The following is a 26,992-nucleotide window of genomic DNA, read 5'->3' as shown; positions in this document are numbered from 1 at the left end:
TACAGTAGGGAGAGGGCAGCTCCCTCGGGGTCTGGTACAACAGAGAGGAGAGGAGCTATTTGCAGAGTGAAAGGTGAGGGTCTCCTGGAGGTGGGCAGAAGAGGGAGAGGGTGGGACTGGAGGTGGAGGAGACTTCCTGGCCTGTCAGTCTGACCCAGGCCAAAAGGCGACAGCATCCCCGAGCAGCCCATGTACACAACACATGCCCCGTGCCCCTGCCTACCTCGGGCAGCTTGACTCGTCCCTCCTGGAAGGAGCAGGAACTGGGGTCATGAGTGCAGACATGGCGGTACTTGCACCAGTGACACCGGTAAGGGCTCTCCACGCATGACAGACACCTGGAAAGAGAGGGAAAGAGTAGTCACTTGGCCAACTGAGTCCTGTCAGCCAACAGGACTGACGTTGAGGCTGACAGTGTTTCTCAGAGGGGAATATAGCCCAGCCAACATTGCTTTTGCCATCATTAGCAGAAGGCCACAGGTTTTGAACTGACTCAACACCATCAGGGCACAGGATGGTGCTGGACTTGCCATGGCGTGAGCTGCTTGTCGCTATGATCACAAGTGTCTCATATTAATTAGATAATTTAGATTGCATTCATATCATTGTAACTAGAGTAATAATAAGTATTTGGTGCATTTTGGCTGCCCTGTTACAACTTTTAATCAGACTATCAACACGTTCTTGGCTTCATACATAACAGGCATTCCTCTTTTTGCCCGTAACAAAATCCTGAGTGTAACAAAAAATGCGAGATCAACGGATAGGTGGAAACTGCTACAGCCTTGCTGCCTCCACGCTGAGCTGCACCGGTGCCCGGGGAGCTGTGAACACATCATGGGAAGGTGGTCAAGGGAGGGGCTGGCGGGTGGAGTGCTCCCCATGGAAGGGAGTCCGTGTGCACCAGCAGTCCCAGCTGGTTAATCCTCCCACTCACACATAATACAAAGGCCAAACACAAACTGGGATGCACCAAGGTCAGAAAGCCAAGGATGAAGCAGAGAATTTTCTCCCCCTGTGTCCCACATGTTTATTAGTGTGAGCTCTGCCCAGGGCGATGTGATTCCTGCGAACTCTTAACTCTGTTCTTCTTTGTCTCTGCACGGAAGGAAAGACTATTGTAGCAGCTGCCCATGAGGCAGAGGACATATTCAGGAAGTCACTTAGGGTGTAAAAAAGAGCCGTTCCCTTCATCTTACAAGGTTTTGCTCTCCTATGCCACACAGAACCCGTAGAGTAAGAGCTGCAAACACCTCCTCTGACTGTATTACAGCGCAGGCTCATACCTACATAACAATTTTTTTTTTTTAAATTTTTTAATCTGATGTTTGTTCACCAGCAACCAAACTGAGCCATAACAAGCTCTCTGCACAAAACAAGCACTGGATTCTAGCAACTCCTGGTTGCTCACACTGTTGGTGATCTTTGTGCAGCTGCAGGCTCTGAAATACCTGGAGGGGACTTGGGAAGGGGAAAATTTTCCTGGCCCTTATGTGTCACCAGGTTTTTAATGGGCAGGAGTGAAAAAATTGCCTCCAGTGGAGCTTGGCTGAGCCCAACAGGCAGACGCACACCCTCTTCCCTGTCTGTGTGAAATCTTGCTCAACTCCAATCCACTTTCAGCTCTGGTACAGCGAGCTGTTCTTCAAATTGGTAACAAGTGCTTGCTCTGATACATCAAATTAAAAATGGATAGTGTATTATAGTTTGTCGAGTAAGAAACCAAAACATGCCATAAATATTTAACACCACCATCTCTCCTGCTCTCCCCTCTAACACTTGCTTTCTGACACTGTTTGTCAAAGCAGCAGAAACATGGAAATAGGATTTGCCTTTCCTTGTGAATTGCTGAGCCGCAGTAATTATCTGCTTTTGGCACTTCTGATGGCTCAGTGGTGTGGACAGAGCCACTCAGCCTTGCCTCAGGGGTGGATCAACCTGCTGGAAGAGCATCTTTCTGCAGGAAAGCTGCAGATCTGCTCCAATGGGGCAGCTCCTGAGCAGCCCTGGATGCCAGCTAAACCCCAGAAGAATGGGGTGCAGAGGAAAGGAACTCGCAGGATGGAAAAGATGGTCTTGAGGGAATCAGCCAGGTGTTCCCTGTTCAGTTCACATCATGCTGGAACCAGCAACATCTGTCCTTACAGATCTGAGGGCCCAAGACCATGCTAACCACCTGGAGCAGGCTCCTACTGGTGGGACAGTATGGACGAGGGTTAGAGGTGCGTATGTGTGGGCAGGGTCCAGCCATCCACAAACAACTACTTAATAGGAAGATGAGGGGGCCATTTGCTAAGGTCATGACTCACTTTTGACACCCTTCCCTGGCAAACTCCCACTGATGTGGTGCTCCTCTGCCTGAGGGACACATGAGGGGGTGTACCACTCCCCAAGGTCATGCCTTTCTGTAGAGGACACTCATCAGCAGAACAAATAGTCAGTATACCACTCTTGGTCTTCCCAGGGGAGACACCACCATGCTGACCATCACTCAAGTAACCCTGTGTCACTGGTCACACCCTGACCCCTGGTCACCTCCACACCTAATCAGTTTTCTGAGGGACATGTGCCCCAGCCATTGGTAGGTTCTGTGGCAGATCCAGGGGTGGAATGGAAAGCAGGTATCAAAAGAAATGAACATACGAGTTGTGGACGCTGCAATTGTAGAAGACGAAGCTGGTGCTGGCAAAGGTCATACCCGTTTCCTTGGACTTGAGCTGAAGCTGGACAATGTGATGATCTCCTGGGGAAAAAATAGACATATCGGTGTGTGACTGCTTTGTTAGCCTAGTTAAGTCCTGTTGGTCACCGGTCTGAACCTGGAGCTGTCTCACAGTACATTGGCTAGTCCATCCTCAGTAGCTGTAGGAGGTGCAATAAAATCATTCTAGAGCCTGGTTTTCCAACAGGTACATCTCCCCCTCTTATGGTGCTGGCGTGATGAAGAGTGTCTTCACCACTGGAAATTATCATACCTGGGAGCAGAGTCTGGACTGGATGATAACGGGTCTAGACCATACCTCACTAATTTCAAAAATATGGTGACTGAAGTCATCAAATAGGAAAGCCAAGCTCAAAGAGAGGATGCAGATGTCTGGAATTAGGAGGTCATTAAAACGGAGTACTGTCGTTAAAGGTCTTCCTTGTTTCTGGTTCATTTGATGTCCCCAGAAGGAAGGGGCCTGTGGAAGATTTGACTGCTGGACCCAGACATTGGTGGCCTGTGCATACACTGCCTGAAGGATAAACATACCTGTTTTCCTGAGGGGATAAAGAAAGATCTACTTTCTTCTCACTCTCATTAGTTAACATCTCTGAGTAGAGCCCAACATCCAAGACATCCATGCCTGAAGAAGGCCACCTCCAGATCCTGCCCCCAAAGAGAGGTTATACCTTGATAAAGCAGGATGGAGAAATGAGCAAGGAGGATAGATACGGTAGCAGTGAGGACAGGGCAGGGGCTCCCCGTCTGCAGCCTGGGAAACGCTGATGCACAGGGAGATTCCCCTGCGAACAGTTCCCCCAGGTTCACTCACCCCATTCATCCCAAGGTCCAGTCACTCAAGCCTCTGGCTACAAAGAACCCACCTCAGCGTGAGGGACATCCACAAGCCATTGCACTTCCAGAAGGACTAACCCATTTCCATAGCAGACCCATCCACACCTCAGCTCCTGCACACCATCTCCTCAATTCCCTTTCCCACTGCTCCCATGCTGGGCAGTCAAATGTTACCTCTTCCTACAATGCCAAAAGCCCTCTTGAGAGCCCAGCAGCTGTGGGTAATGAGTGGGTGCAGTAACTGCAGTAATTTAGCAGGGAAGAGACCCATGTTTAATTCAGGACTTCAACCTGGCTGGCCCTTTTCTCCTCTATTATTTTCCTCCTCACCTGAAGGATTCATTAATCAATCAGGCCAAAGAAAACTTGACAATTCTTCGCAGCATGCACCCACGTGCACACTCACCCACCTACAGGCACACACATACACACGCACAGACTCACACACCCCACACACACTTCACTAAACACATTTTGCTGCCAGTGCTCGACTCTGCTGCCCATCTGCTGCCGCCGGCTTTGACAGCTCTGTTAACTGCTTCGTATTTAACAATTTTGCCAGTGTCTTGCATATATTTTAAAACAGGATGTGAGGATTGAATGGCTCCAGTGCTCAGACGTGTCGCAGAACCGCACATCCTTTGGTTCAAATCCAGCTCCCGGCACTATGCATGGAGGACTTGGTCTTTGCAGAGGTGCAGAGCACCAGCTGCTGAAGTTGATAGAAGCTGCAGGTGCCCAACTTCTCTGAAAACCATGCTTCATGTAAATCTCTCTCTCTTGTCCTGTCTCCAGCTTCCACTGCTATTTTTGTTTGCTGGCTGATTATAGCCTGGCCTGGGACAGATGCCCATACTGAGGAAATAGTTTCTGGCATCTATCTTGGTAAGCAAACTGATAACTTGGTGGGACCTGAACACGGTAACAGCACTTTGGGAGCTTGTTTTGGGACTGCAACGGAGAGCACATGTGGCTGCGTGCAGCTTGGGGAGAGCAGGAAGAAGATGATGGGGACAGTTTGTGTCACTTCGTTTTTTGTGGCCTGAGGATCCTCAGAGACAAATTTTACGGTAAAATTTCAGAAGATGCCAAGGACAAAAATGGCAGCATCCTTCCAGCGCCTCTTGGGTTGATCAACAGGGTCGATGTTTTTATATTGAGTCCCTGCAAAGAGCTGCAGATGCTCTTGAAAGTACTGAGAAACGTTGTTAGAAAAGGGCAGGAAGTTGTGGGTGGGGGGACCATCCTTGGAGACAAGGTAATTTTCTGTGCTGGACCACTTTGGGAGAAAGAGCCAGTAACAAACCCCGAATAGCCGAAGGCAGTAAAGGCCAGGGCCAGAGACAAGGAACTGAGCGTGCAGATCCAAATCTGGGAGGCGCAGGATGAAATTACAGACAGTATCGTTCAGGTCTGCAGGACTTTGTGGCTGCTGCATGCGATAGGATGTGTTGAGAACACGTACAGACTCATTCTCTGGGTTGTATGACACCATCCTGGGCAAAAGGTGAGCAAATATCCCACATCCACCTCTCTCCTTTGCTAGATATATGCAACTGCCACTCGGTGGCAGTCTGAAAACACGTAGTATCACACGTATAAGCACCTTAATGCAGGTACTGGTATTGCAGCTCTACACTTGCACACGTGTGCACACATAAACACGCACACGTTCAGACAACTCATGCTACGATGTGCTGCTGTGCAGCTCCACCAGCAAGCAGCGGCACAGCCTCCTGCGTATTCCCTGTACTTTGCATGTCCTGTCCCCAGGCTCCCACAAGCCAAACTCCTCTTTGGGAGAAAGCAGGAGACACGGGGCTGTGGGGTGAGGGAGGGAGGGAGAAGTGGTGCAGAAGGAGGAGCTGTGGGATACCCACCGTTCTCTGTGATGATCTGGGGCACCTCTTTGGCAGCTGGTGAGATGCATTGGATCTGACTGCCCACCACCAAGCCATCCATCTCTGAAAGGTCCTCGAAGGTGCAATTGACTCCTGCTGACAGCTCAGGGACATTGTAGGTCTCCAAGACCAGCTGCAAGCAAAGATGGAGGGAGGAAGAAGAGAGAGACGAAAAGAAAAGAGATAATACTAAGCCAAACAACAGAGCTGGGTCAGCAGTAGAGAATTATACTGGAGAGGTTGGACAAAGAGCCTCTTGCTAGAGAGAGCATCCTCCTTCAACAGAAAGCAGCGATTCAGGAGAGGGACGTGTGTGCAAAGGGGGAAGGGGATGAGATGCTGATGCCAACACAAGTGGTACGTGGCTATGCAGGGACAACTGCACTGTGTCCCAGTGCTGGCTGGGTCAGTGGAGGGGAGGGAGTGCTCACTGTCTGTCATGCAAGTGTAAGGTTAGGCAGGGAGTCTTTGGAGCCAGCCGTGAAGACCAGGGCTTTGGTGGCCCCAAGACACGCGGTTTCTGAGGAAGGTGACTACTACTCACAAGAGGCACTCTGCAGACTACAGAGAAACTGTAGTGCTCCAGTCTAACTCTCTACAGCCTGCTCGCCTAGCATCAGCAGATGGGGGAGCGCTCTGCCACCAAGTTCCTGTGTAAGGAGAGTCTAGTTACAGGCTTCAGTCCATCACAAAGAAACGCTGTCTCTCGAGGCACAGCAAACCTCTCCTGCCCATCCCACCAAAGAAGCAGTTGGCCCTGGGAACATGTTATATTGGGGCTGCATCCATAAAAATAAAGCTGTGAAGGAGGAATTGCCCATGTTTTTAGGTTTCACAGCACCCACTGGCATTACTATGTCATTGCTCGTGGTCATGAGAAAAGGAATCTCATGGCTGGTTTCCACAATGTTCATTCTCTGGAGAAGGACCCTCATGCTGCTAACTTGCCAGACCAGCTAAAGTCTTGCACCACAGCTCTTCATCACTGAGGGTCCTGCTCAACCCGCCATATCACGTCTGAACACAGAGAGGCCTCCCAGGGTACTTCTAGCACCTGTTGACAACCTAGTAGTTAGTATAAATTTAGTGGTTTTGTGACCAAACACTGGAGCCAATCACTTGACACAGGCAGAAGTGTGCTCTCCACACTTCCCTCCTCCATGAGCCAGCTGAGTCCTCATCTGAGGTGATAGCCATGGAAAGGAGACACAAATGCATGCTGAAGTGTTGTTTCTACCAGCACAGAGAACAGAAGAGGTCAGTCCAGGTGACAAAGCAGGAGAGGATGATAACATAACATAATGCTTACTGCTCCCCCACACCGTGTTTTCCTCACTTAGAGAAGGCTTGGAGCTCTTTCTTCACAGTAGGCACCATCAGGGGGAAAGGCTTAGCAGACAGGCCTTATTCTGACTGACATAAAGCCTTCGTGAGAGTATGTTCGTTTTTGGGCAATGGGAATGGCAATGGGAAAGGAAATGTTTGTGTCTTGGATGGGGAGTAGGAAAAAGCTTTGGTTATTTGGATGTATTTAGCACTCAGGCTAAATCCATTCTCCCTGCTCTTTTAATACACTGCTAGAAATGGAGAAGGGGAAACTATTCTGCTTAACAAATGTTTCTGTCTGAGCATGGGTGATGCAGAATGAAGGTGTGCCATGCAGAAGACAACACCAACGCATAGATCAGTAGAGTTTGGCAAAAAACATCATGAGCCAGTGCACACTCTGAACAGACAAGAAGTCCTACACCCCACATCCTGCTCTGGAGCTGCTGTGATGAGGGAAGAACGGAGCCTTCCCAGAGTAAGTATCTCTTCTCAGAGATGCCAGAGCAGCAGTCATGGACTGAAACAGAATCAATTTTCCAAGTCCCTGGACTGAAACAGACTCAGATACAATTTTCTAAGTCCCAGCTAGTGCCCAAAATCTAAAAGGTTGTCTGGCCACAATGATACCTTCTCTGCCTCTGTGGGCAAGAACTTGGTATCGTTGACACTTTGCTAGAACCCAAGTGAGATTCAGTAAGGACACCACGGGCCACTCATTCACTGTTGCTCCCCTCCTGATTTGCCAAGAGACTATCATCTATGGTGACTGTGGATGAGCTGGGACACCAGTCTATCTGGTACTGGGCTGAAACTGCCATGGAAATATTCATGCAGATTAATGGGCAACAGTCAGACAATGGCAACTTCTGATCCCTGCAATTCTGGGTTGATTTTCCCTGCCAGAGTAATCTAGAGGTAAAGGTCTTTTATTCTGTTATCAGTTTCAATCACCCTGAGCCAGCTAGTCCCCCAGGATTTATTCCAATATGAAAAAATTCACCACCTACTGAGAGAATAAGAAAAAGAAACCTTGAACTCCCAGACGAACAAAGGACATAAGACGTCTGAGATCAGTTTTTTTCTGAAGCCTAGCAAAATAAAGCCACAGCAAAGTTAAGAGGCTGAAACAAAGCAGCAATGGTTAGACATGCAGTCTTTGAAAGGCTGATTTCACTATCACTGAAGAAACCCTAGCACTCCAAAACCTGTCACCTGGAAGATGTCTGGCAGCTGCACCTTGAGCAACACCATTTAGACCTTTCAGATTGTGGGGTTAGTGAACAACTTATCCAGAGATGGACCTTTTGGGGCCTGGATTGTCAACTCCATTCCCATCCAAAGTACTATGGCCAAAAGGACAGAGCCCTACTACCGTGAATGAAATAGATCTTTGCCTCCTTCTCAGAGGTGGGATCTCACCACATAAGGTACTGCTGTCATTAGTCAGGAGAGAAACCACAAAATGGTTAGATCTTCAACAGAGTTTTCTTGCCTCAGGCCCAGAAAATGATCAGGATTATCTACTGCTCCACCAGGGTTCACTGTGTGGTTTCCTTGGCTTCTGACTTGAGTAGCTCAAGGCCATAAAGGCTAAACCTTGTGCTGAGAAAGATCATAAGAGAGCATGAACCTTGGCAGCTTTAGATTCCTCTGTGTAGCCTCCTGCTTCTTTGCTCTGCGTACTCAGTGCTGGAGCTGCAACAAAGTGGAGTTCTTGGTGGCTTAAGACAGACACACTTCCACCCGAGATAATAGAAAATTGGAGCTTATTGAAATAACACATGGTATCCCTCTACTTGTCCTTATCCTAGAAGGTCACTTCATTATTTCATTATAATGTCCCTTGCCTAAAGTCCATGCCCAGCCACAGAAAAAAACTCTCCCAAGGAAGTAAACAACTACACTGTATGCACACAACACTTGCAGAGCACAAAGTCCCTTCAGGCCTGCCCTCAGCTCCTCACAGCAAACAGGGAAGCCTCTTCCACACTTCTAGACAGGTGATAACCAAGGCCAAAATGTCCTCCCATGGAAAATCTTTCTCTGCACCAGAAAAGTTGTTGGGGAAATTAATGGACTCTGGAGAACCTCTTGTAACAAGCTGCTAGTCCTTCCCACTCCTGCTGAACCCAGGTTGCACATACCTGGGGCTGTCAGGCTGCATGGGCAGATTATACCTGAGGGGGACAAGGATTAATGTTCCTCACCAATACGTTGTACTGGGAGACGGAGATGTTGTTGGGATGCACGGTAAGCCGGACGCACTGCTTCATCTCCGAGGCGAATCTCCGAGGCTCACTGGAGCGCTCACACCGCTCCTTCCTTGTGCACCTGAGCAAAGGGGAACAGAGAGGGACAGAGTTAACGCAAAGCCGGGCTGGGAGGGTGAAGACAACCCTGGGACATGGAAGGAGCAATCATTTTGGATGGAAAGTCAACACTGTACCCTTTGAGACCGCACTAGCTGGAAAACCACACTTATGTCCTGGAGCACTGACTCCAGTGCTAACAGCCGTGGGATTGCTCAGCAGGCTGGAGAGTTGCAAAGACACCATGAAAGGAGGAAGACTGTTGGATGAAAGCACTATCCCTTGGGTGGAATGCACAGCTCTAGAGATGCTCTCTCTACCCACATAGCAGCTTAACCTTCTCCTGGCAGCCCTGAAAACTGTCCTGTCCAAGGGCAGTGGCGTTTCTTAGACAGGGATGTTCTTTTAGAGTAGCTGTGCATAGTCCATGTTCTTTGTCCCTGCTGAGGAGACTGCAAATCTGTGATACTTCTATGCTGCTGGTTCCTCTCTTCTGGGGAAGGGGCAGCCCTCCAATCCATAGCCCAGTAGCTGCTAAGCAGTCCCAGGCAGGTTGAGGTTTTTTTGGCATCTGGTTTGAAAGACTAGAGGTGCCTAGGGTTGAATCTTAAAAATTCTGATGCTCCCAATTAGTAAGACTTCAGTGAAATTGGTGGGTGCACAGCACCTGGGCTGCACAAGCCCTTGAAGCTTACACCACGTGCCAATAGTTGTCAATGCTTTCAGCACTGTCACTGCCTCTTGTCTGTCCAGTGTAAACACAAGCCAGCAAGGTGAATTGGTAGCGGTGTGCCCTGTTTCGATCCATATTTGCATTTGCTTAACATAAGACACATCTGTATTTTACTCCACACCTGCTGCCAAGGCCATTGCTTCAAGGAAGATGTCTGCCTAGAAATCCACAGGGTTAATACAAAAGGGCAGCTCCAACCGCGTGCCAATTACCTTTTGCCATTAAGCTAGTGTTATGGACTTGCACAGGGTGTCTTCAGTGGATTTTGTTATTAGCGGTGCTATTACCCCCCCAGTAAAATCAGCTATAAAGACTAAGTGCGGATGTTAAATTATTCACCCACTCCCAGACTGCGGAGTTTTAGCTGCGAGAGCACCTTGGGGCTGCTGGAGGGTTAGCTCCAAGATCACCCCTCAGTGTCCTTGCTCCCTGGAGCAAAGATTGCACCTATATAAATGGGGATTTACAGATGGGGATCTAAGGCAACACATGTAAAAGCAAACCTTATATATACGGCTGAGCCTGAATGTTACAAAGCTTGGGGGCTGGCCTAGATCTTTAGGGGTTGGCTTTTATCTAGTGGCTGACATTAGATAAAATGAACACCTCAGTTTCAAACTCAAATTTATCCATCTTTCCTGCAGAGGAAAGTTTGGTATTTCCAGTGACAGGAATCATAAAAGGAGATGTCTGCCACTCTCAGCACGCTCTTGGTTTGCTTTGCAGATTTGAGAGAGTAAGAGCAGCACTGCAGCTCCCACTCTCTATTCCCTACAAGCCTTCATCCCATTTAGTCCTTTAGTGCTGCCACGTACTGGATCAGGAATTTTAAACGTGCAGTCTCCAGAGCGTTGGAGGGATGGCCAGTTAACTACTCCCAAAACTGTAAGTCCCCTATCGCGGAACGAAAGCCACAGCAAAATCCTGACCTGAGGTTTTTGCAAGCACTTCTATAAAACAAATAGACACAGCAATCCCATCAAAGCTCTGCAGGGTGTGGGAACTCCTCTGCTGAGAACAGCTTGGAAGGAAACCCTTTTGGGCTCAGTGTCAATACACAAGTGCCCGAATTCTTCAAGACGTCCGGCTACCTCCCATTTATTTCCTCCAGCCGCAGCATGACAAAAATAGCTGGATTTTCTAAAACTAAATGGGTAGATACTCAGGTTCGGTTCAAGTGTAATAGCACAGTAGGTCACAAGCGCAGCCAGTGCAGGAGAACAGCACATGGGTAGAGGTTAAGCATCTAGGAATGTGGATTATATTCCCAGCCCACCACTGAGCTGGAATATAACAATCAACATTTTATCTTGCTGTTTAGTGGTCATACACATTTAAGACATGCAACTCTTCAGACCAAAAACTCGCTCTATATGAGACTGATGTGTCGTGCAGCCTTGATACCCTTTGAAAGGTGTGTTGCCATCCAAATAATAAAATGATGAAAAACCAAACCAAACTAAGCCGGGTTTTAATATAATGTTAAGGTTGCAGTGTCAGGCTCTCAGAATTAGGTACTGCTGGATTGAAAGTAGCTTCTGCACTCCTAAATCTGCTCCCTGCACTGACACACTGCAAGACAGACTTTAATTACAGGATCACACATTATTATTCCTTTTTTCCATGGATGACCTCAATTCTGCCACTTCCTAACTTTTGACTTTGGCTGTCTGACTTTATCGAAGCAATCTCTCAGTTTAAAACAAAAGGGGAAAAAAAACCCCAAAACACCCAACTGTGCCTGTTGCTTGAGTCTGATGATGGGGGAGCTCTGCCAAGGTGAACCAAACCAAGCTGGGGTCTGGGTCACCTGCAGGGTTCAGGCTCTCGAGTCAACGTCACAGACCTTGAGCTAGCAGCATAATTCATCCCAGGTAACTGATCCCAGCTGCTGCATAAATCAAGACTAAAGGGATGGAGCCACTTGCCAGGGGGTTTTGCAGGTTTGTCCATGCAGAAAGGAGTGGTGGGGTCTCTTCTCCAGAGCCTTTTGGTTTCCCCCATCTCCTCTTCCTTGACCACCTTATCTATCCTGAGCTGGAGCATGTGGAGCATCCTGTGGGTTTGCAAACCACGCTCCCCCGGGCATCTGCCCAGCACCTTCAACTGAGGTTCTTCAGAGGCAAAACTTGGTTGATTTTCAGGGGAGCAGAAAAAGGTACAGACCTGTCATAAAGTAACCTTCCCCCTCCAGTCTTCCTCTGCACTGCCAAAAAATGTTGTGCCCTCCCCCAAGAGTGGGGGGAAACAGCAGAGAAAATTGTTTCAGCATGTGTAGAGCAAAGTATTGCCCTCCAGCATCAGCCTCAAATCCCTGAATGGTGTTGGCTGAGACGCAGAAACAAGCATAGCAAAACACCCAGCCGCTGAAGGCAGCTGCCCAGAGCGGACATTGCAGCCCAAAAAGTTCATCAAATTGTAAATAAAAGCAAACAGGACTTTTAATAGTTAAGTATTTCCAGACGCAAGTGCCTGCCTTAGAATAGTGGTCACCTGGAAGGCAGTTGCCTGCACACAGCAGCTGGACTGTGAAAGGGATAATGAAATATCCCAACCCCAACTAATCATTTCTGTTGTCTCTGTTGAGTCAATGTCTACTTTGGACCCTGGGCGATTGCTGTGACTCTGCTGCGCTCTCATCTGGTGTGTCTATTGCAGAAAAAATACCTTGTACTGCCAATAACTGTTTCGCTTTAATAAAATATCAGTAACTCTAACATGCTGGGTCTGTCAATGTGCCGGGATCACTTTCCACTGCCATATAACCTAATTCAATGTTATTCATGCTGTAATTAGCTGGTGCGTAACTCCCACCCAGTGGCATTACATTAAACTTAAGACACCTAAAAGAGCATATTCCACTCCTGAACTTATTTGCATAAGATTACAGTGTAGACACGGTGCTTCTCCATACGTCTCAGTAACACCTGCTATTTCATTATCAGCTGCATCTTTAACAATTGAAGTGTCCTGCTTCTGTCCAAACCATTAGTACAAACACTAAGAAACCGGTCCTACCACTGAACCATGAGGAATGTTATTTCCTCCTCATCTCCCATTAAGAATAAATACCGCTAACGCTAACCCTCTGTTCACCATCCACTAACCAATTATTTTAATAATGTTAAATTAATACTTTGTGCTTCTATAGCATCTCTCATCTGAGGATCTCAAAGGGCTTTGCCTGGAGCTAATTAAACTTCACGACACCTCTGTGAGGCTGAAACATTATAACGCAGAGACAGGAAAGTGAGACATGGGTGCATGCCTGTCAGAGAGCAGAGCAAAGCCTAGGTCTCCCGAGAATGAGATGAAGACCCTGGTTTGGGACCCAAGAGATCATGGTTAAATCCCAGATCTGCCATCTGGGACCTAAAGCAACCTTTTGGGGTCACATTCTGCAAACACCAGCTGCAAAGGGGTAAGGTGCTATTCTACCTCTGCAACGAGATTCTAAGGGCTCTCTGCCTTGCTAGGGTTTGGTCAAACGAAGCCCAGACTCACTCCACCAGCTCGAGGGTCTGTCCCTAAATGTCCAAGGTTAGGAGGGTTAATCTGAAGCCCAGAAATCTTTGGAGAGGCTGAGCACAGACCCAAGAACTCCATGCACCTGGTAGAAGAAGGGTCAAGTGGAGCACTCCTCCAACTGCAAGCTCTTTGCTTTCCTTATGCACAGCATGGAAAACAGATCACGCTACTGCAGGGTTGCCAGCCTACCAGGAGGCATGTGTGCCATGTGTATGCTTTCACCTACCTTTGCCTCTTCAGTGAAGACACATCTCCACCATCTTGTAGAAAAACCACCACCAACAACAACACCAAAACCAACAAGCCAAAAACAATTACCTTTACTTTTCATCTTGCCTCTTTTTGGCTGTATCTTTGTTTCCTCTATGCCCAACATAATGGGGCCCCGAACCTTGCTGCACCCTCACCATACAGTCCTGCAGACCCTCATCCCCAACCTATCAGTTTACCCTGAAGAGTTGCTCTCATACTTCTCTGGAACATTGCACCTCCTCTTCTTTCCACCTTGGGTTCTGTCTTTGCCATCCAGACCTCATGGGATCTGGACTAGTGGTGATAAAGTGTCTTTGATCACAACATCTGCAGTGGATAGAGCATGTTTCAGGAGCCTAAAGATGACTGAAATAGGAAGATCTCTTCTGACCATGTAGGGGTTAGGGATGGGGAGAGAAATGGGAAGATGTTTTTTGCAGAGGGAAGGGAGCAGGGGAGCTGCAATGCCAAGAAGTGCTGAGTCCATGCCTCATGAGAGCAGTGAGGTGGGACAAGTGCATCCAAGGGGGATATGTCTCTGCCCCTCCCACTTCTTGTCCATCTCTCCATCCCACCAGGGCCTGAAATGCCTGGGTTTGTTTTGGGTGACTCCTGATTTCTTAACGGAGGGAAATGAGAAGGAGGTACTGGTGTGCTCTCCCTTCTCGAGCAGGGTGCCTGGAGGTTGGCAGAGCTGCAGATGCTCTTAGGACCTGGGCCAGAGCGCCTCTGCAGCTCTGCAGCTCCCGTTTCTTGCACCAGGGTGGAGACATGCTGCACTGAGAGCTCTATAGACCAAGATCTCCAGGCTTTTCTCTGGCCATTCATCAAGGTCAAACTACTTCACAGTCCCATGAGCTATGAGTTTTTCCCTTAGTCATACCTGCCAGCAAGACAGCCCTTAGTATCACTTGCGATGGCAAATTAAATGCATTTAAAATGCACAATGGCCCTTGTGTCCAGCGTTTCTAGTGGTAATTATTTTCTAAGACGTGCAAAACCCTGATAAGATCATGCAGTGAGTTTCTCTTATAGTTTGGACTTGTAGGGTCAGAGGTGCTCAGCTGCTCCACAGACTCATGCGGTGGCCTGGGGCCACAAGGCTTCGAGGAGAGGTGGAAAGTTGTTCTGCTAATTCACACCATTAGCCAGACCTGGTGGTCCCTGCTGGAGACCATACTAACTGACACCCTGAGTGGACAAAATAGACAGAGACAAATAGTCCTGGGAGGAGAAAGCCGAGGAGAAAGTTTCTGTAAATCTTTTTTTCTTCTTTTTTTTTTCTGGGGAGATGGAAATTATGCAGTCAGAAAAACAACATATAGTCCTGACTAAGTCTTTCTTGTTTATATCTATAGCTGTTAGAAAATGGAGAAGATTTTGATTGTCTGTTTTCTTTTTTTTCTTCATTTTCCCAGAAGCAGACTAAAATATCCAACTTTTCTAATATGAGACAAAAAAAAAAACCAAAAGTCAGTTTTCTGGCAATGGGAAAGGTCTTATCAGCAATTTTGTCAATTAAAAACAAATTTCAAGACAAAAGAGTGGTGATTGGATCTGATCAGACATTGCTACACAGAACAGAGGGGCTTTTTTTTGTAAATGGCAATTAGCACATTATACAAATTTTTTATTCAGAAAAAAAATAACATTACCATTAAAAAAAATTTTTGGAAATAAAATCCACATGAATTAATCTTTTTTGGAGAAGCCTCACCACTTGATGCACAGCCATATTCTTTTGACTGCTTTTGCATTGCAAAACTCATAATCTGGCCAGTGAGGTGGACTCACAGGCAAGAAGAGGGACGTGAAGCGTCGGTATTTGATGCCAGAGGTGCGGGGGAGCAGCATGAGAGACAGCTCAATGGTTTGGGTCAGCTCAGCAAACCGAAATGACACCCGTCCACCACCTCTAAACAGGTAATTTGCAGGCTTCTCTGTTTTGCAAAAGGTTTTGACATTTCAGCTTTTCTTTCTGCTTCCAAACGGTGACATTTCCCGCAGGGGACAAATTCACTCACTCTTTGACAGAATAATCACAGCCACCCTTTCCTTACACCTTCCCCCACCAGTGCTGGTAAACTCGAGGTGGCAGGTGGGAATCGGTGCACACCCCATGCACACCAGCAAGGACAGCCCACTGGGGCAGGATGGAACATTTCGATGGGACACCAGCTTCATGTTGACATCCCCATTTGCTTCTCCAACCTATTCATTGCTGAGCATTTTTGTCATGATGTGGGGTCACTCACACTGAGGTCCTCGGATTGTGCAAGTTAGAGCTGTTGCCCCATCCCATTCCTCACCGCTTCCCAGTTCTGTGTTTTTGTGCTTGGACACAGTTGCCCATGCTTTTCTCATGTTTCTTCAGCTCTTCCTGTTAAATTCACCTGGTCTTTTGGTCCTGCCTTCTTCTCTTCTTCTCAGGTTGTCTCTGTCTCCTTGACTCTTATCACAAGGGTTGTCATGGGTGTCCTAATCTCCTCATGCCCAACCAAGAGAAAATAAGAGTGGGGATGGGGACGTGGGGAGAGGAAGGTGGGGACAAAGGGTCCAGCAGCCAGCTTGCATATCCCAGACTCTCTGTGAGGACAGCAATGTGCAGGGCTGGTGTCGACACCCCCACGGTGTGAGCCACAAACACTCCCACCGCTTCCCACACTTCATGGTTCCACCTTTCTGCCATCTCCATTGTTGTCTTTGCCCAGGTGTATTTGAGAGATACATCCAAGAAGAAAGTTCAGGAAAATTCCCAGGGAGAAAGGTAGAGGAGATGAAGGGAAACTTTCAGGGATTTTCTATTTAGGTCTCAATTTGAGGACCCTGAGAAGCCCAGATGGTCACAGCTGTCCTGGAGCAAGACAGGGCAAGAGGCAATGATTTCCCATTTCTTTGATTTCTTCACCTCCGAGGGGAAATCTGAGATTTCCCAGCCCAGCAAGAGTCCATTGGCAGACTGCACTTGCAGGTGGCTGGCAAAGGTCAAGCTGAAGAAGGTCCCCCATCCTCAGCTCAACACAGACCAACAAATTTGGTATCTGAAATCTAGAGCAGGGGGTGCAGGCATGGCTCGGCAGCAGCTCTCCTTGCCCCCGGGCACTTCTTTCAAAATGAAACAACAGAAAGGTTGGCTGTTTCTCAAAGTCTTCAGTCTTGTACCACACCAGCCCCATTTGTGTCTGGGGCAAAGCTGGGACAGGCTATAGAGCCTGGGAGGTGAGAGGGAGACTTCTGGCACCACTCCATCACTTGGGTTTTCCTCTCTCTACACAAAGCCAGGCAACTTCTGGAAGAGGGTCACCTGTCTCCGCAGCCTGCCTTCCCAGCACAAACACTGCACAGAGGATCGCCCAAGACTCCCTGTGCCTGCTCTGCCCAAGGTCCTTGCTCAGAAGCCCGAGTGGGATGTCTACTCGAAGACCAGCCCGGCGGGTCGGCGATGCCTTTTGCAAGGTGGTCAGCAGAGGGAGCTCAGTGGAAGCCGAGTGCAAACCCTCCTAATGGCATTTTCAGCCCGGGCTGCATTTCCAGGAGGCTCCGGAGATTCAAGCTATCTGGCTGTGACGGTCTGAATCAGTCTCATTAGTCTGGTCCCTCTTTCAGGATGAGATGCAATATGACAGCTTCATTTTTTATTGGGGAAAAATTTTCGGTTTCACAGTTGGAAAGGAGGATGAGACAGGAACAGAGCAATTAAAGGCATCTGGGGACGTAATAAGAGGTTTGTTTTAGCCATAGTCTGACCACTGTGTAGAGCTGGCTTTGTGTCTCCTGAGATGGCTTTATCACAAGGGGGGAGCAAGGCTGGGGAAGGAGGGGGCAGCTGAAATTTGCCTTTGCCTCTGCTGGAACCAAAGTAATTTTCTGGCTGGAGTCAGGAAAAGGAAGGAGATTCAGTCCCACTCGCATGCAAAGTTTAAGGTCAGTTTTAGCAATGTTTTGACATTTCCACATTCTGTTGGAGTCCTTAGAATAGGAATGTCATAAATGTAGCTACACAGACATAATTGACCTCAAACTTTACGTGGTGATGTGGTGAATAGCCATCCCTCCCTGTCTACTCTTTCCGGTCTCCAGGTTGCCCTCCATCCCTGTCAGAGGATAGCTGGAATTTAGCTCTCCCTGGCATGAAGGAGTTAAATTTTATCCACTGCCTGGCATACGCCATTCAGAACAGAAAGGCAAGAGATGCTGCAGGAAAAGAAGGACAAATCCAAGCTGAGATGACGCACAGGATCATTCCTGGGGAACCTGCTCTGGCGGTGAGAGGAGGTGAAGCTTTCTGAGCAAATTCGTGTGCATCCAAGGAACGAGCTGGACCCATGTTTTCATCTCTGGCTCTAACCACAAGCAGGCTGGCCTCCCCGAAAAGCCTGCTCATTGGACAAAGATGGGAAAAGGCCATTGGGGTGGGCTGGGGAAACCAAAGCAGTGGGTTAACGGGTGGTATTTTGGAACCCAGAATTCTGTGGATTCTCTCAGAGACCTGGAAAAGGTAAAGGTAACTCAAGAAAGCTGAAAGTCACTGTTTCGAGCTTTGCATCTTCCCAGAGCAATTTTTTCAGGGACCACAAGCCACACAAAGTTTCAGACCACTAACCACAGCTCACTCCCGCCCCTGCTCTTTTCAATATCCCAGTGGGAACAACCCTGGGGTGAAAGACCAAAAGTCCCCTCCATCCTTGGGCTGCAGTTCAACCAGGGAAGCACCGCCCTGCCAAAGCTGCCTGCTGCCCACCAGCACCCACCCTGTCACTTCGCCAAATAGAGTGAGGATGCTAATTGCTCTGCCTGTTAATCTATTCTAATGCATGGTAATAGAAGCCGAGTTTCTGCCCTGATAACTCTCCCGGCTTATGCTGCGGAACGGCAATCCCCTTGCCCGCCCGTTATCTCTGTCCCCAGGTGGGCTCCTCCCTCTATCACAGCAATTGAATAAGCCCACCCCTGGAGCCCCGTGGGGCGTGGGTGCAAGGGATTTACTCCCCCATCTCCCGCCCTACAAAGCCAGACACTCCATAAACAGCATCCTTCCCCCTTGCTTTGGGAGATTTCATCCCCCTTCTCCTTCCCCTCACGCCCCTCCCCAAGTTTCCGGAGCTGCAGATTGTCTTGTCCATGTTAATCTTGCCCGGGGGCCTTGGGTTGGCCCATCAAATGCAACCTCCTCTCCTGCCTGTAAGCAAAGGTTCAGAGGTGGCCCAAGGACCACACCAGCTCACACACTGCTTGGGTGCAGCTGTGGACAAGCGTTTTGTGTGTACACATGTATGTGCCTCTGTAGGCAGATCCCTGATGAACATTTTGATGGCTCATTCAAGCCTGAGATGAACGGGAGCATTTCACATGCAAATCCCTGGAAACTTGGAGCCTTTGTCTGATGAAGATTTGTAAATTGTTTGCTGGCACAGGGGGAGGAGAGCGTAGAAATGAGGGAGGGGGTCTGTAGAAGGTGGTGTGGAAATACACCCCTCAGCCGGTCCTGCTCAGCATTACAGAAAGGCTCTGTTCCTCCCATGACAGCCATCGTGTTCAGAGAGACCTCAAAAAGCCTCAATAAGATCTGCAGCATCAGCCAACCTCCAGGACCGAACAACTTTGGGGTGAGGACTTGGTTCCAGGTGGGTCCCAGCCTCAGGCTGCAGGTGATGGTGGCATTTCAGCCAGTTTGGCAACTCTACTTTCACTGTCTACAGCTTCCAGTGAGATCCATGCCATGAAGCTAGGCTGCCCTGATGAACAGTGGCTTTTTTTTGTGCCCACCTTACACTGCAAACTCACTTGAAACAGTGACTAGCAGTAATTGTGCTGCAAACACACAGGTCCCTGGAAAAAAACTCTTTCCCACTGTAGAAACAGTCTGAGAAAAGCCAACACACGTGTTTGGCATATGGGAGGATGGGTATCACCTGCCTTCATCCACTGACCCTTTCCAACCTCCTGCAAGGGTCAAAAATGCAAGGAAAGGACATCTCTGAAGCTTCAGGGTCTCTGCTATGTTGTCTTTTATATCACAGCCCTCTGACTCCTTTTGTTGCTGAGCTAACCAGGCACAACACGAGCCTGGAAGCTAAAGGTAGGAGGAGAATCTCAGAGCACAACATCACAAGCAGCAGGCAGAACTCAAGCCAAAGGCACACATATGAACCGCAGTCAGTCCAGAGCACTGAGGTAGTCTACAAGAAAGAACTCACAGGAATCCACCTGGAACTGTCTTTTGCCATCTGCCCATAAAAGACTGGGCTTCAAATGAAGATGGAAAAGCCCCTGAAGACTCCTCTGAAGGCTACCTGACTAATACAAGCTTCTGTCTCTGAGGACACAATAAAATAAGTTTCCCAGCATTGAATTCACTTACAATAATTTTAAAGAAAATGAAAAAAGAAGAAAGTGAAAGGGAACAAGGTTGCTAGATAAGGCTGGTAATTAATGAACTTTTCCCAGAGAGCATCCTATCATGGCGCTTCCTATTCATGTTAATAATATTTGTGAGTGTCTACCCCAGAACCTGGGTAGGTAACACCTACACCTTCCCGTGCTCCTACATGTTCTCCTCTGCAAGGGCTGATGTAAATAATACATTCAAAGGAGATGAAGCTCTTTGTTCATGGCCCGATTCAGATGCCTGGGAACATCATCCCTGAATTCCTCGTGGGAGTTCCTCTCAAGTAACTCCAGAGAAATGTACTTGGTCTTTTCCCTGTCACCGTCGCCCAAATGCCAAGTATCTGTTGGTGAAGACGATGAGAGATGCCCATGCCTCCAGAAAGCTAAAATTTGGAGTGTGTTGCCTAGCAATCAGAGCTAATCCAAATGAGTGGTCCTGAGGTTTCCCCATGAATCCCTGCCAAGACCGCAGTGAGACCCAGGAGTCCTAAAAGCTGCGTGGGAGGCTTTGGTGCCATTTCAGCCTCACCTTTTAAAGGACAAACAGGGCAGGAAAACTGCAAACAAGGAGCACAGCATCCGTGTTGAAGGAGGTTTTCAGGGAGGTTTGGGGAGCCATGGGAAGTACACTGCAAGGGGTCCCCCACTTATACAGATACTGAATCACTGCCAGACTCAGCCAGCATGTAATTTAATTGCTCTTTTGCTGTTAGCATCTGCTGTTCTGACTTGGGGAAGCATAGCAAGAAGAGAGAAAACATTTCCACAGGATAGACTGATTGGGCTTGCCCACTGTTTATTGAAATCCCCCACCTCTAAAACCCTCTTGCCCCAAGCAGTTTTACCCAGAAAGGTGCAGGGCATAAAGAACCCCACAGAGTTTCTCAAATCAGGCTCTCCCTCCCCACTGTTCCTTTCGACCTTCATCAATGTCTCCTTTTTCACGTCACTCCAGCTCCTTCCCTCCTCCTCCTGCCCATGTGCATCCATCCATCTGCCAATGTCCCCCGGCAGCAGAGCCAACAGACAGTGACGTGTGCTGTAGCTCCGGTATTTGCTGCTGGCAGAGACAGCTTTTCCCTCCGGGCCCAAACTTTCCCCATGCTTTGCAGCAGTACAATTAGAAGCCTGAAAAAAATCACAGGACAGCACAGAGAGAATTACATCAAACCCCTATTACCGTGCAGACCTCAAAAGGAGGGTCTCTGGCTGCCCCATGGCTCTGATTGGAGAGGAGAGGCACTCCATGTGGAGAGTTAAGCCTCACTGGGGAAAAATAAGCTGAGGAACCTCTTAGCCCAGGCTTGGCTGTCTCCATGTGATGTGAAATCACTGTGGTGGGATTTGCTGCCAGAAGAAGACAAACACCCATGCAGTCTCACCAACCCCACTCAGACTGTGTCTGAAGTTCCCTATCCATCTCTAGGGCATTTGTCTCTTCGGAGCAAGGAAAAAGCACAGGTTGAGCTGGAAACCCAGTTGAGCAAGGATCCACCCAGAGCCAACACATAAGAAACAAAAGGACCAGGACTTCAGCCAACCCTAAAAATGATCCCTACTTCATCCCTCTGCTGCTTTAACCATTCAGCCAAAAGGTGGTCCTCAGGCATTATTCCCCTAAAACACGCGAGGAGCTCCCAGTCTGGTCTGGCACAGCCCACTGAGCCTGCCCCTCGCACCGCCAGGCATGGGAAAGCACTCCCTGACCTGCGGCTTTGCTGGGGATCTCAGCTAATGCCCCAGCTGCAACAAAAAGGCTGTCAGGTGTGATGTATGCATTTCCCCTCATCTGTGCATAGCTGGAAGGGATGGGTTAAATGCTGAAAAATTGCTGTGGCGCTGTGAATGACCTCCAGCAGGCTGGGTTGTCAGATGCATGGCAATAGAGTCATTTATTATACATTCCAGGTATCCATCTCCCACACAGATTTTCCTAGTTCCCTTCCCTTTAAAAGAATGACTTTTCTGGAGAAAAGTTGCATGGTGCTCCTCTCTGGGCAATTCTGAGACTACTGTGTGTTCAGGATGGCCAGGTTGTGCTGGTGGCTGTGATGGGAGTCACCATGAGAAGGTATTATTTATTCTGGCTGTGACAGTGCACAGCAGTGCTCTGACGCAGGCTGTGAAATCATGATAGTGTGGATCCGGTGTAGGCAGGTGGTGGGAAAGGGCTGGGATGCTGAAAGACATAGGAATTCAAGTGCAGTTTCATGGTGTTGGCTCTCATGCGTGATCCACCCATACGAAATACACCTTCTCCCAACATGATAACATCTGATGGACAAGAGTCCAACTATACCTGCAAAGAGCAAGAAAGTCCTGTGAGACTTGGAGTCCTTCAGGATCAAACCTATAACATCCGGGCCAGAATCCTGGATTCAAACCATCCATTTTATGGGTTGGTTGCAGGACTCAGGTTTTTAATTACATCTGGAAGAGAGAAAATAGTCTGGCACTGTGCACTGAGGAAAATGCCGGGCAGCAGAAACGGAGCCCATGGTGCATTTGTGCTCTCAGATGGTTATAAAACAGGATGAGGACTCTTTGAGACAGGCTGGTTGGGCCCAGAGTCAGACTAATGCCCTGCATGTAGCGAGAAGGTGGCATAAAAGGTCTAGGTCACCTGCCTATGGGGTGAAGGTAAACGACAGACCTCGCAATAGGCTGAAGTGCATTAAGCCCGACTTAAATGATCCTGCTCCAATCTGCACAACTTGCCGAGGGAAAGGAGAAGTCGGGACATCAGCTGGTGGGACAGGCTGTAGCATGCTCATCCTCACTCATCCATTGAGACAGCAAAAACCTTCATCACTCAGATAGAGTGTGGGTCTGGGCTCCACTCATGCAGGGAACTGCCGAGCTCAGGATGCCTCTGCTGCTGATGGTGCAGATGTCTTAGTGTTGGACAAGGCTTGGACCAGCGTTTATCTCAGACTGCAGATGTGTCCTTGGGAGCATGGGTAGGTTGGCAGAGCCAGGAGACAAAGGTGCTTGGTAGAGGCTCCGACCCACTCCTTCCCCTGCCATAGTCATCCCTGCAGCCCGAGGTGTTAAGCCTCATTTGAATCTGGTGCAGTGCATGAGGTGAAGGTGTTATTATTCAAGCCGCTGGTTCCAATGAGATTATCCAGTCTAATGGAGCAGCTTGCATGGACCTCCTCTAAGCCTAAATTTTCACTGTCAGAGAATCCCCAGTCAAGTGGAAAATTAGAAGGAGAAGGGAAGAGGGGGTTGTGGCAGGGAGAAGGGAGGGGATGATTAAGTTCTCTAGAAATTAATTCATAACTAGAGAAATGGAAATAATAACTCCCCAGGCCAATGGACAATCCCCAGCAAACACATTTCAATTTGGAAGCCAGCTTTGCTGCCGTTGCATCGTTTGCTTTCTGGCTCATTCTGCTTCATTGATTTAATTTTCCACCTAAGGTGTTGACTTTGTCCTCGGATTGTGCCTTCTGCTTTCTCCCTGCCAAGGCTCGAACAGTTCAGAGCCCCCTCGCTACCCCTGGCCACCCAACCTGCAGTGCCCAGTGTTGGGCAAGTCCAGCGGAGAGCACTGACTGGAAGTGAGGGTGGAGCTGGAGTAAAGCACTGGGGAAGAGACAAGAGGAAAGTAAGGGGAAAAAAGGAAGGAAAGGAAGGAAGAACGTCACTTTTTAGTCCTCTTTAGTTTTGTGGGGTTTTTTTCCCAGGAATGAATCCCAGCACTCAACAGGTTTAGAAGCTCTTGTGCAAAGCACACATGTGTGCTCAGTGGAGTTCACAGCCAACACCAGCCTGTTTCACCCTGACAGCAACACCTGCGTGTCTCTTTGGTGTGATCCCACACGCTGCCCAAGGGCAAGACAGGACTTGGTCAAAGCCTCTAGGCTGTCAAAGCTGCAACAAGCAGTTTGTTGGGCGAGGCAGCTTCTAAACATAGTTGGATATTCAATTCAGAGGCAACAGGTTTCACCTCCACAGCATTATTTAATAGCAGTGCCACATAGAGCAGCACTGTCCCCAGCTGTGAGATACACCACAGTACAGGCTCATAAATGGTGTCCTATGGCCTGACTCTCGGCAAACCGTGTCCTCAGCCGTCGAAAGCCAGACCTGGTGCCCAACAACTGTGTGGACCTTGGAAACGGCAAAATAGCAATGCAGAGCTTTTGGTCCCAAGATGCCAGGACCATGGGTCTCAACTGAATACCAGTTAACGAACAAAGAGCTTGGGGCACACAGGCTGAATTGATCTCCAGCAGTGAGGAGGTCCTGAGCCCAGAGCTCCGCTCAGCGGCTTGGCAAGGTTTGCACACAATTACACACACACACCTGCCCCGAAATGGCTGTGAAATGGGGCTGGAGAGAGTTAACAATTGTTTACCTGATTCCTAGTGCAGATCGGTAAAATGTTACTGCTTCCCAGAGGCACGAAATACAATTTTGCCTTAAAGGTTAATAGTATTCTACTCACTCAGGAAAGAAGCGAGTGCTTGAAAAGTTCTTTCATTAGGATCCCAGCCTGCTGCACTTCAGGTGGTACCTGGGGCTCTGACCACCAAGGGGAACTGGCCTCTCCCAGCCAAAGCCTGCTCTCCCTCTCCTCCCGCCTGCACAGCCAGCATCAGCAGCTCTGTTTGCAAGAAGGATCTCTTTCCAGGGATTCAGAATTTTCTAGCACTGAATTTAAATTAAAGGCAATACTCATGACCTTGGGCAAGAGTGAGTGCCTTTACTCATGAAACGCAAGTGATGTTTCCCTGTGGTTTGTGGGAATTTATTATCCTTACTAACAAAAAATGCACCAAAACAGAGAAAAAAATAAAGCCCAATGCTTGTGGCAGGGGAGAAAGCTGAGAGCTCTCAGCAACCAGAGGCTGCCCAGGAAGAACTACCCTGAGCCAGCCCACTCCTCGTCGAGTCGCTGACCCCCTCCAAGCACACCCTCAGTAGCATTTGGGGGTACGGTACCCTCCTGCTGCCCAGCAGAGGATGCACCCACAGCTGTTAGTCAGTTGGTGACTGGGCACATGCTTCGATGAGAAAGCTGTGACCTTTATGTGCTTCAAGCCTCTCCCAGAAGAAGAAGATGCTGGAAAACAAGGCTGCTCCTAATTTATGTGTAAATACACCAGGTGCTATGATCTACTTGCTTCCTGTAATCGCAATGGCTTTAGCTCAGCTCTAGACTGCCTGATCAGAGAGTATCTGACGAGGCAGGCACTGTCTAGGTCCTCCTGGGGTATGAGAGGCATTTCACAGTGTCTTGCTGTTAAAATCACAGAATCACAGAATCATTAAGGTTGGAAAGGACCTCTAAGATCATCAAGTCCAACCATCAACCCAACACCACCATGCCCACTAAACCATGTCCCAAAGTGCCATGTCTACATGTTTTTTGAACACTTCCAGTGATGGTGACTCCACCACCTCCATGGGCAGCCTGTGCCAATGCCTGTTGTCTGTGAAGCCTATTTCAGGATGGGTTGTTCTGGTCTCTGGCTGAATCAGATCATGCCGTGCATGGGCTTGCTCACATCCAGTCTCCCCAGGCTGCCTCTGCGTTGAACTGAGGCCGACACTCAGATGCTGAGGCATGACGGGCTCTTGATGTATCTCTCTTCCAAACATAGACTGGCAGGTCAGCTGTGGGGACATCAGGCTGACCTGAGCAGATTCAAGCTTGTGTTTAATTGCTAGCGTGTGAGTTTGCAACGCACACAAGACTCAGAGACCTTCTGCTTCAGTCTTGCTGCTGGTGTCTGCTGCACATTGTCTCCCAAAGCCCTGGCCCAGGCTTAGCATTGGTCATTAAACAGGCTGACAGTTGCCCTTTGCCCAGATGTTAGCAACAGATATAAATGCAGAATAGTCATTGAGACAAATGTAAAATACAGGCCCTTTCTCCAAGCTCTGTGTCTCCGAGACTGACACAGGATGCCAGGCCAGCACGGTGTCTCCTGAGCCTCCCAACAGATCCATCACCTCCCCCAGCGGCTCAGGAGAGGATGTGAGCCACAAAAGGCAGCAGAAAGCTAATCCGTTTGCTATATAAAACAGCCAATAATATGCAGGACATTTCCCATTAACCACCACACATCCAGACAATTACTCTGATTGATTCCAATCAGGTTTTACACTATGCTTTATCCATCAGCACAAAGCTTCACTGCCTGTTAATATCATGGGGCAAACCATTCTTAATGGAGGCTGCCAAACAGTGTAACGTCAGCATTAGCAGACACGAGAATTGATGAAGTAAATGCAGCGTTAGGATGGCTGGGGTTTTGCAATCTCTGTACGGAAAGAGCAGTAAAAAATCTATTAGAGCATTCACACAACAGCAAGCTCACCAATAATTCTCCCTGTGTTCTGAATAAATTTCTAATCTGATGGAAAGGGCTGAAGAGATACCTTGAGATATACATCTTCTACAACCAGGATTATTACACATGCATGAGACTAATGCCATGGATGGATGGATGGATGGATGGATAGTTAGATGGATAGACAGACAGACAGATGGACAGACAGACAAGTGATCTGGTTCATTCCCTGCCTACCTTTTATCTGGGACTGGGAACTTTTCCCCTCTCTCAACTCGAACAGAAAGTCTATCATCTTTGTGGTTGCTTTTTTTAACGTTTGCAGTAGGCACAGTGATCAAAAAAAGAGGTTGCTGAATTTAAGAAACAAGCCCTTGTTGAAGACGATGAGGAAGGAAAGTCTCCATTGGACTCAGAGTGACAGCAACTGGGACCTTCCTCCAGACCTCTCCATGAAATTTAGAGACATTAACCAACTATTACCTTCTCAAAAAGGGGATGAAAATTTTTTTTTGTCACTGTCCCCTGCCCTAATGCAAAAAAACCTACTGTGAGCAGTGAATAATGGTGCATGAGGAGGATGCTGTGAGCTAGAAGGAGCAAGAAACCTGAACTAGGAGCAAACAGCCATAAAGAGGCTACGACTCCAGATACATCTTGGGTGCATGAAGGAAAGAGAGATC

At 48.4% G+C, this 26,992-nt stretch overlaps 1 protein-coding gene across 1 annotated transcript in view; it reads right to left on the bottom strand.

Moving 5' to 3' along the window:
* The window catches only part of PLXNA4 (plexin A4), a gene marked incomplete at both ends in the record, with an annotated part of 428,073 nt that overhangs the window by 109,189 nt on the left and 291,892 nt on the right, over window positions 1-26,992 (bottom strand). The window contains 4 exons of the mRNA XM_082013844.1: window positions 224-338; window positions 2,644-2,743; window positions 5,440-5,593; window positions 8,997-9,120. Of these exons, the coding sequence (XP_081869970.1) occupies window positions 224-338; window positions 2,644-2,743; window positions 5,440-5,593; window positions 8,997-9,120 (493 nt within the window). The remainder of the gene's footprint in view (window positions 1-223; window positions 339-2,643; window positions 2,744-5,439; window positions 5,594-8,996; window positions 9,121-26,992) is intronic.

The sequence above is a fragment of the Phaethon aethereus genome, assembly GCF_964289735.1.
Source record: "Phaethon aethereus genome assembly, chromosome: 1".
NCBI lineage: Eukaryota > Metazoa > Chordata > Aves > Phaethontiformes > Phaethontidae > Phaethon > Phaethon aethereus.
This window is presented reverse-complemented; position numbering and strand designations above follow the sequence as displayed.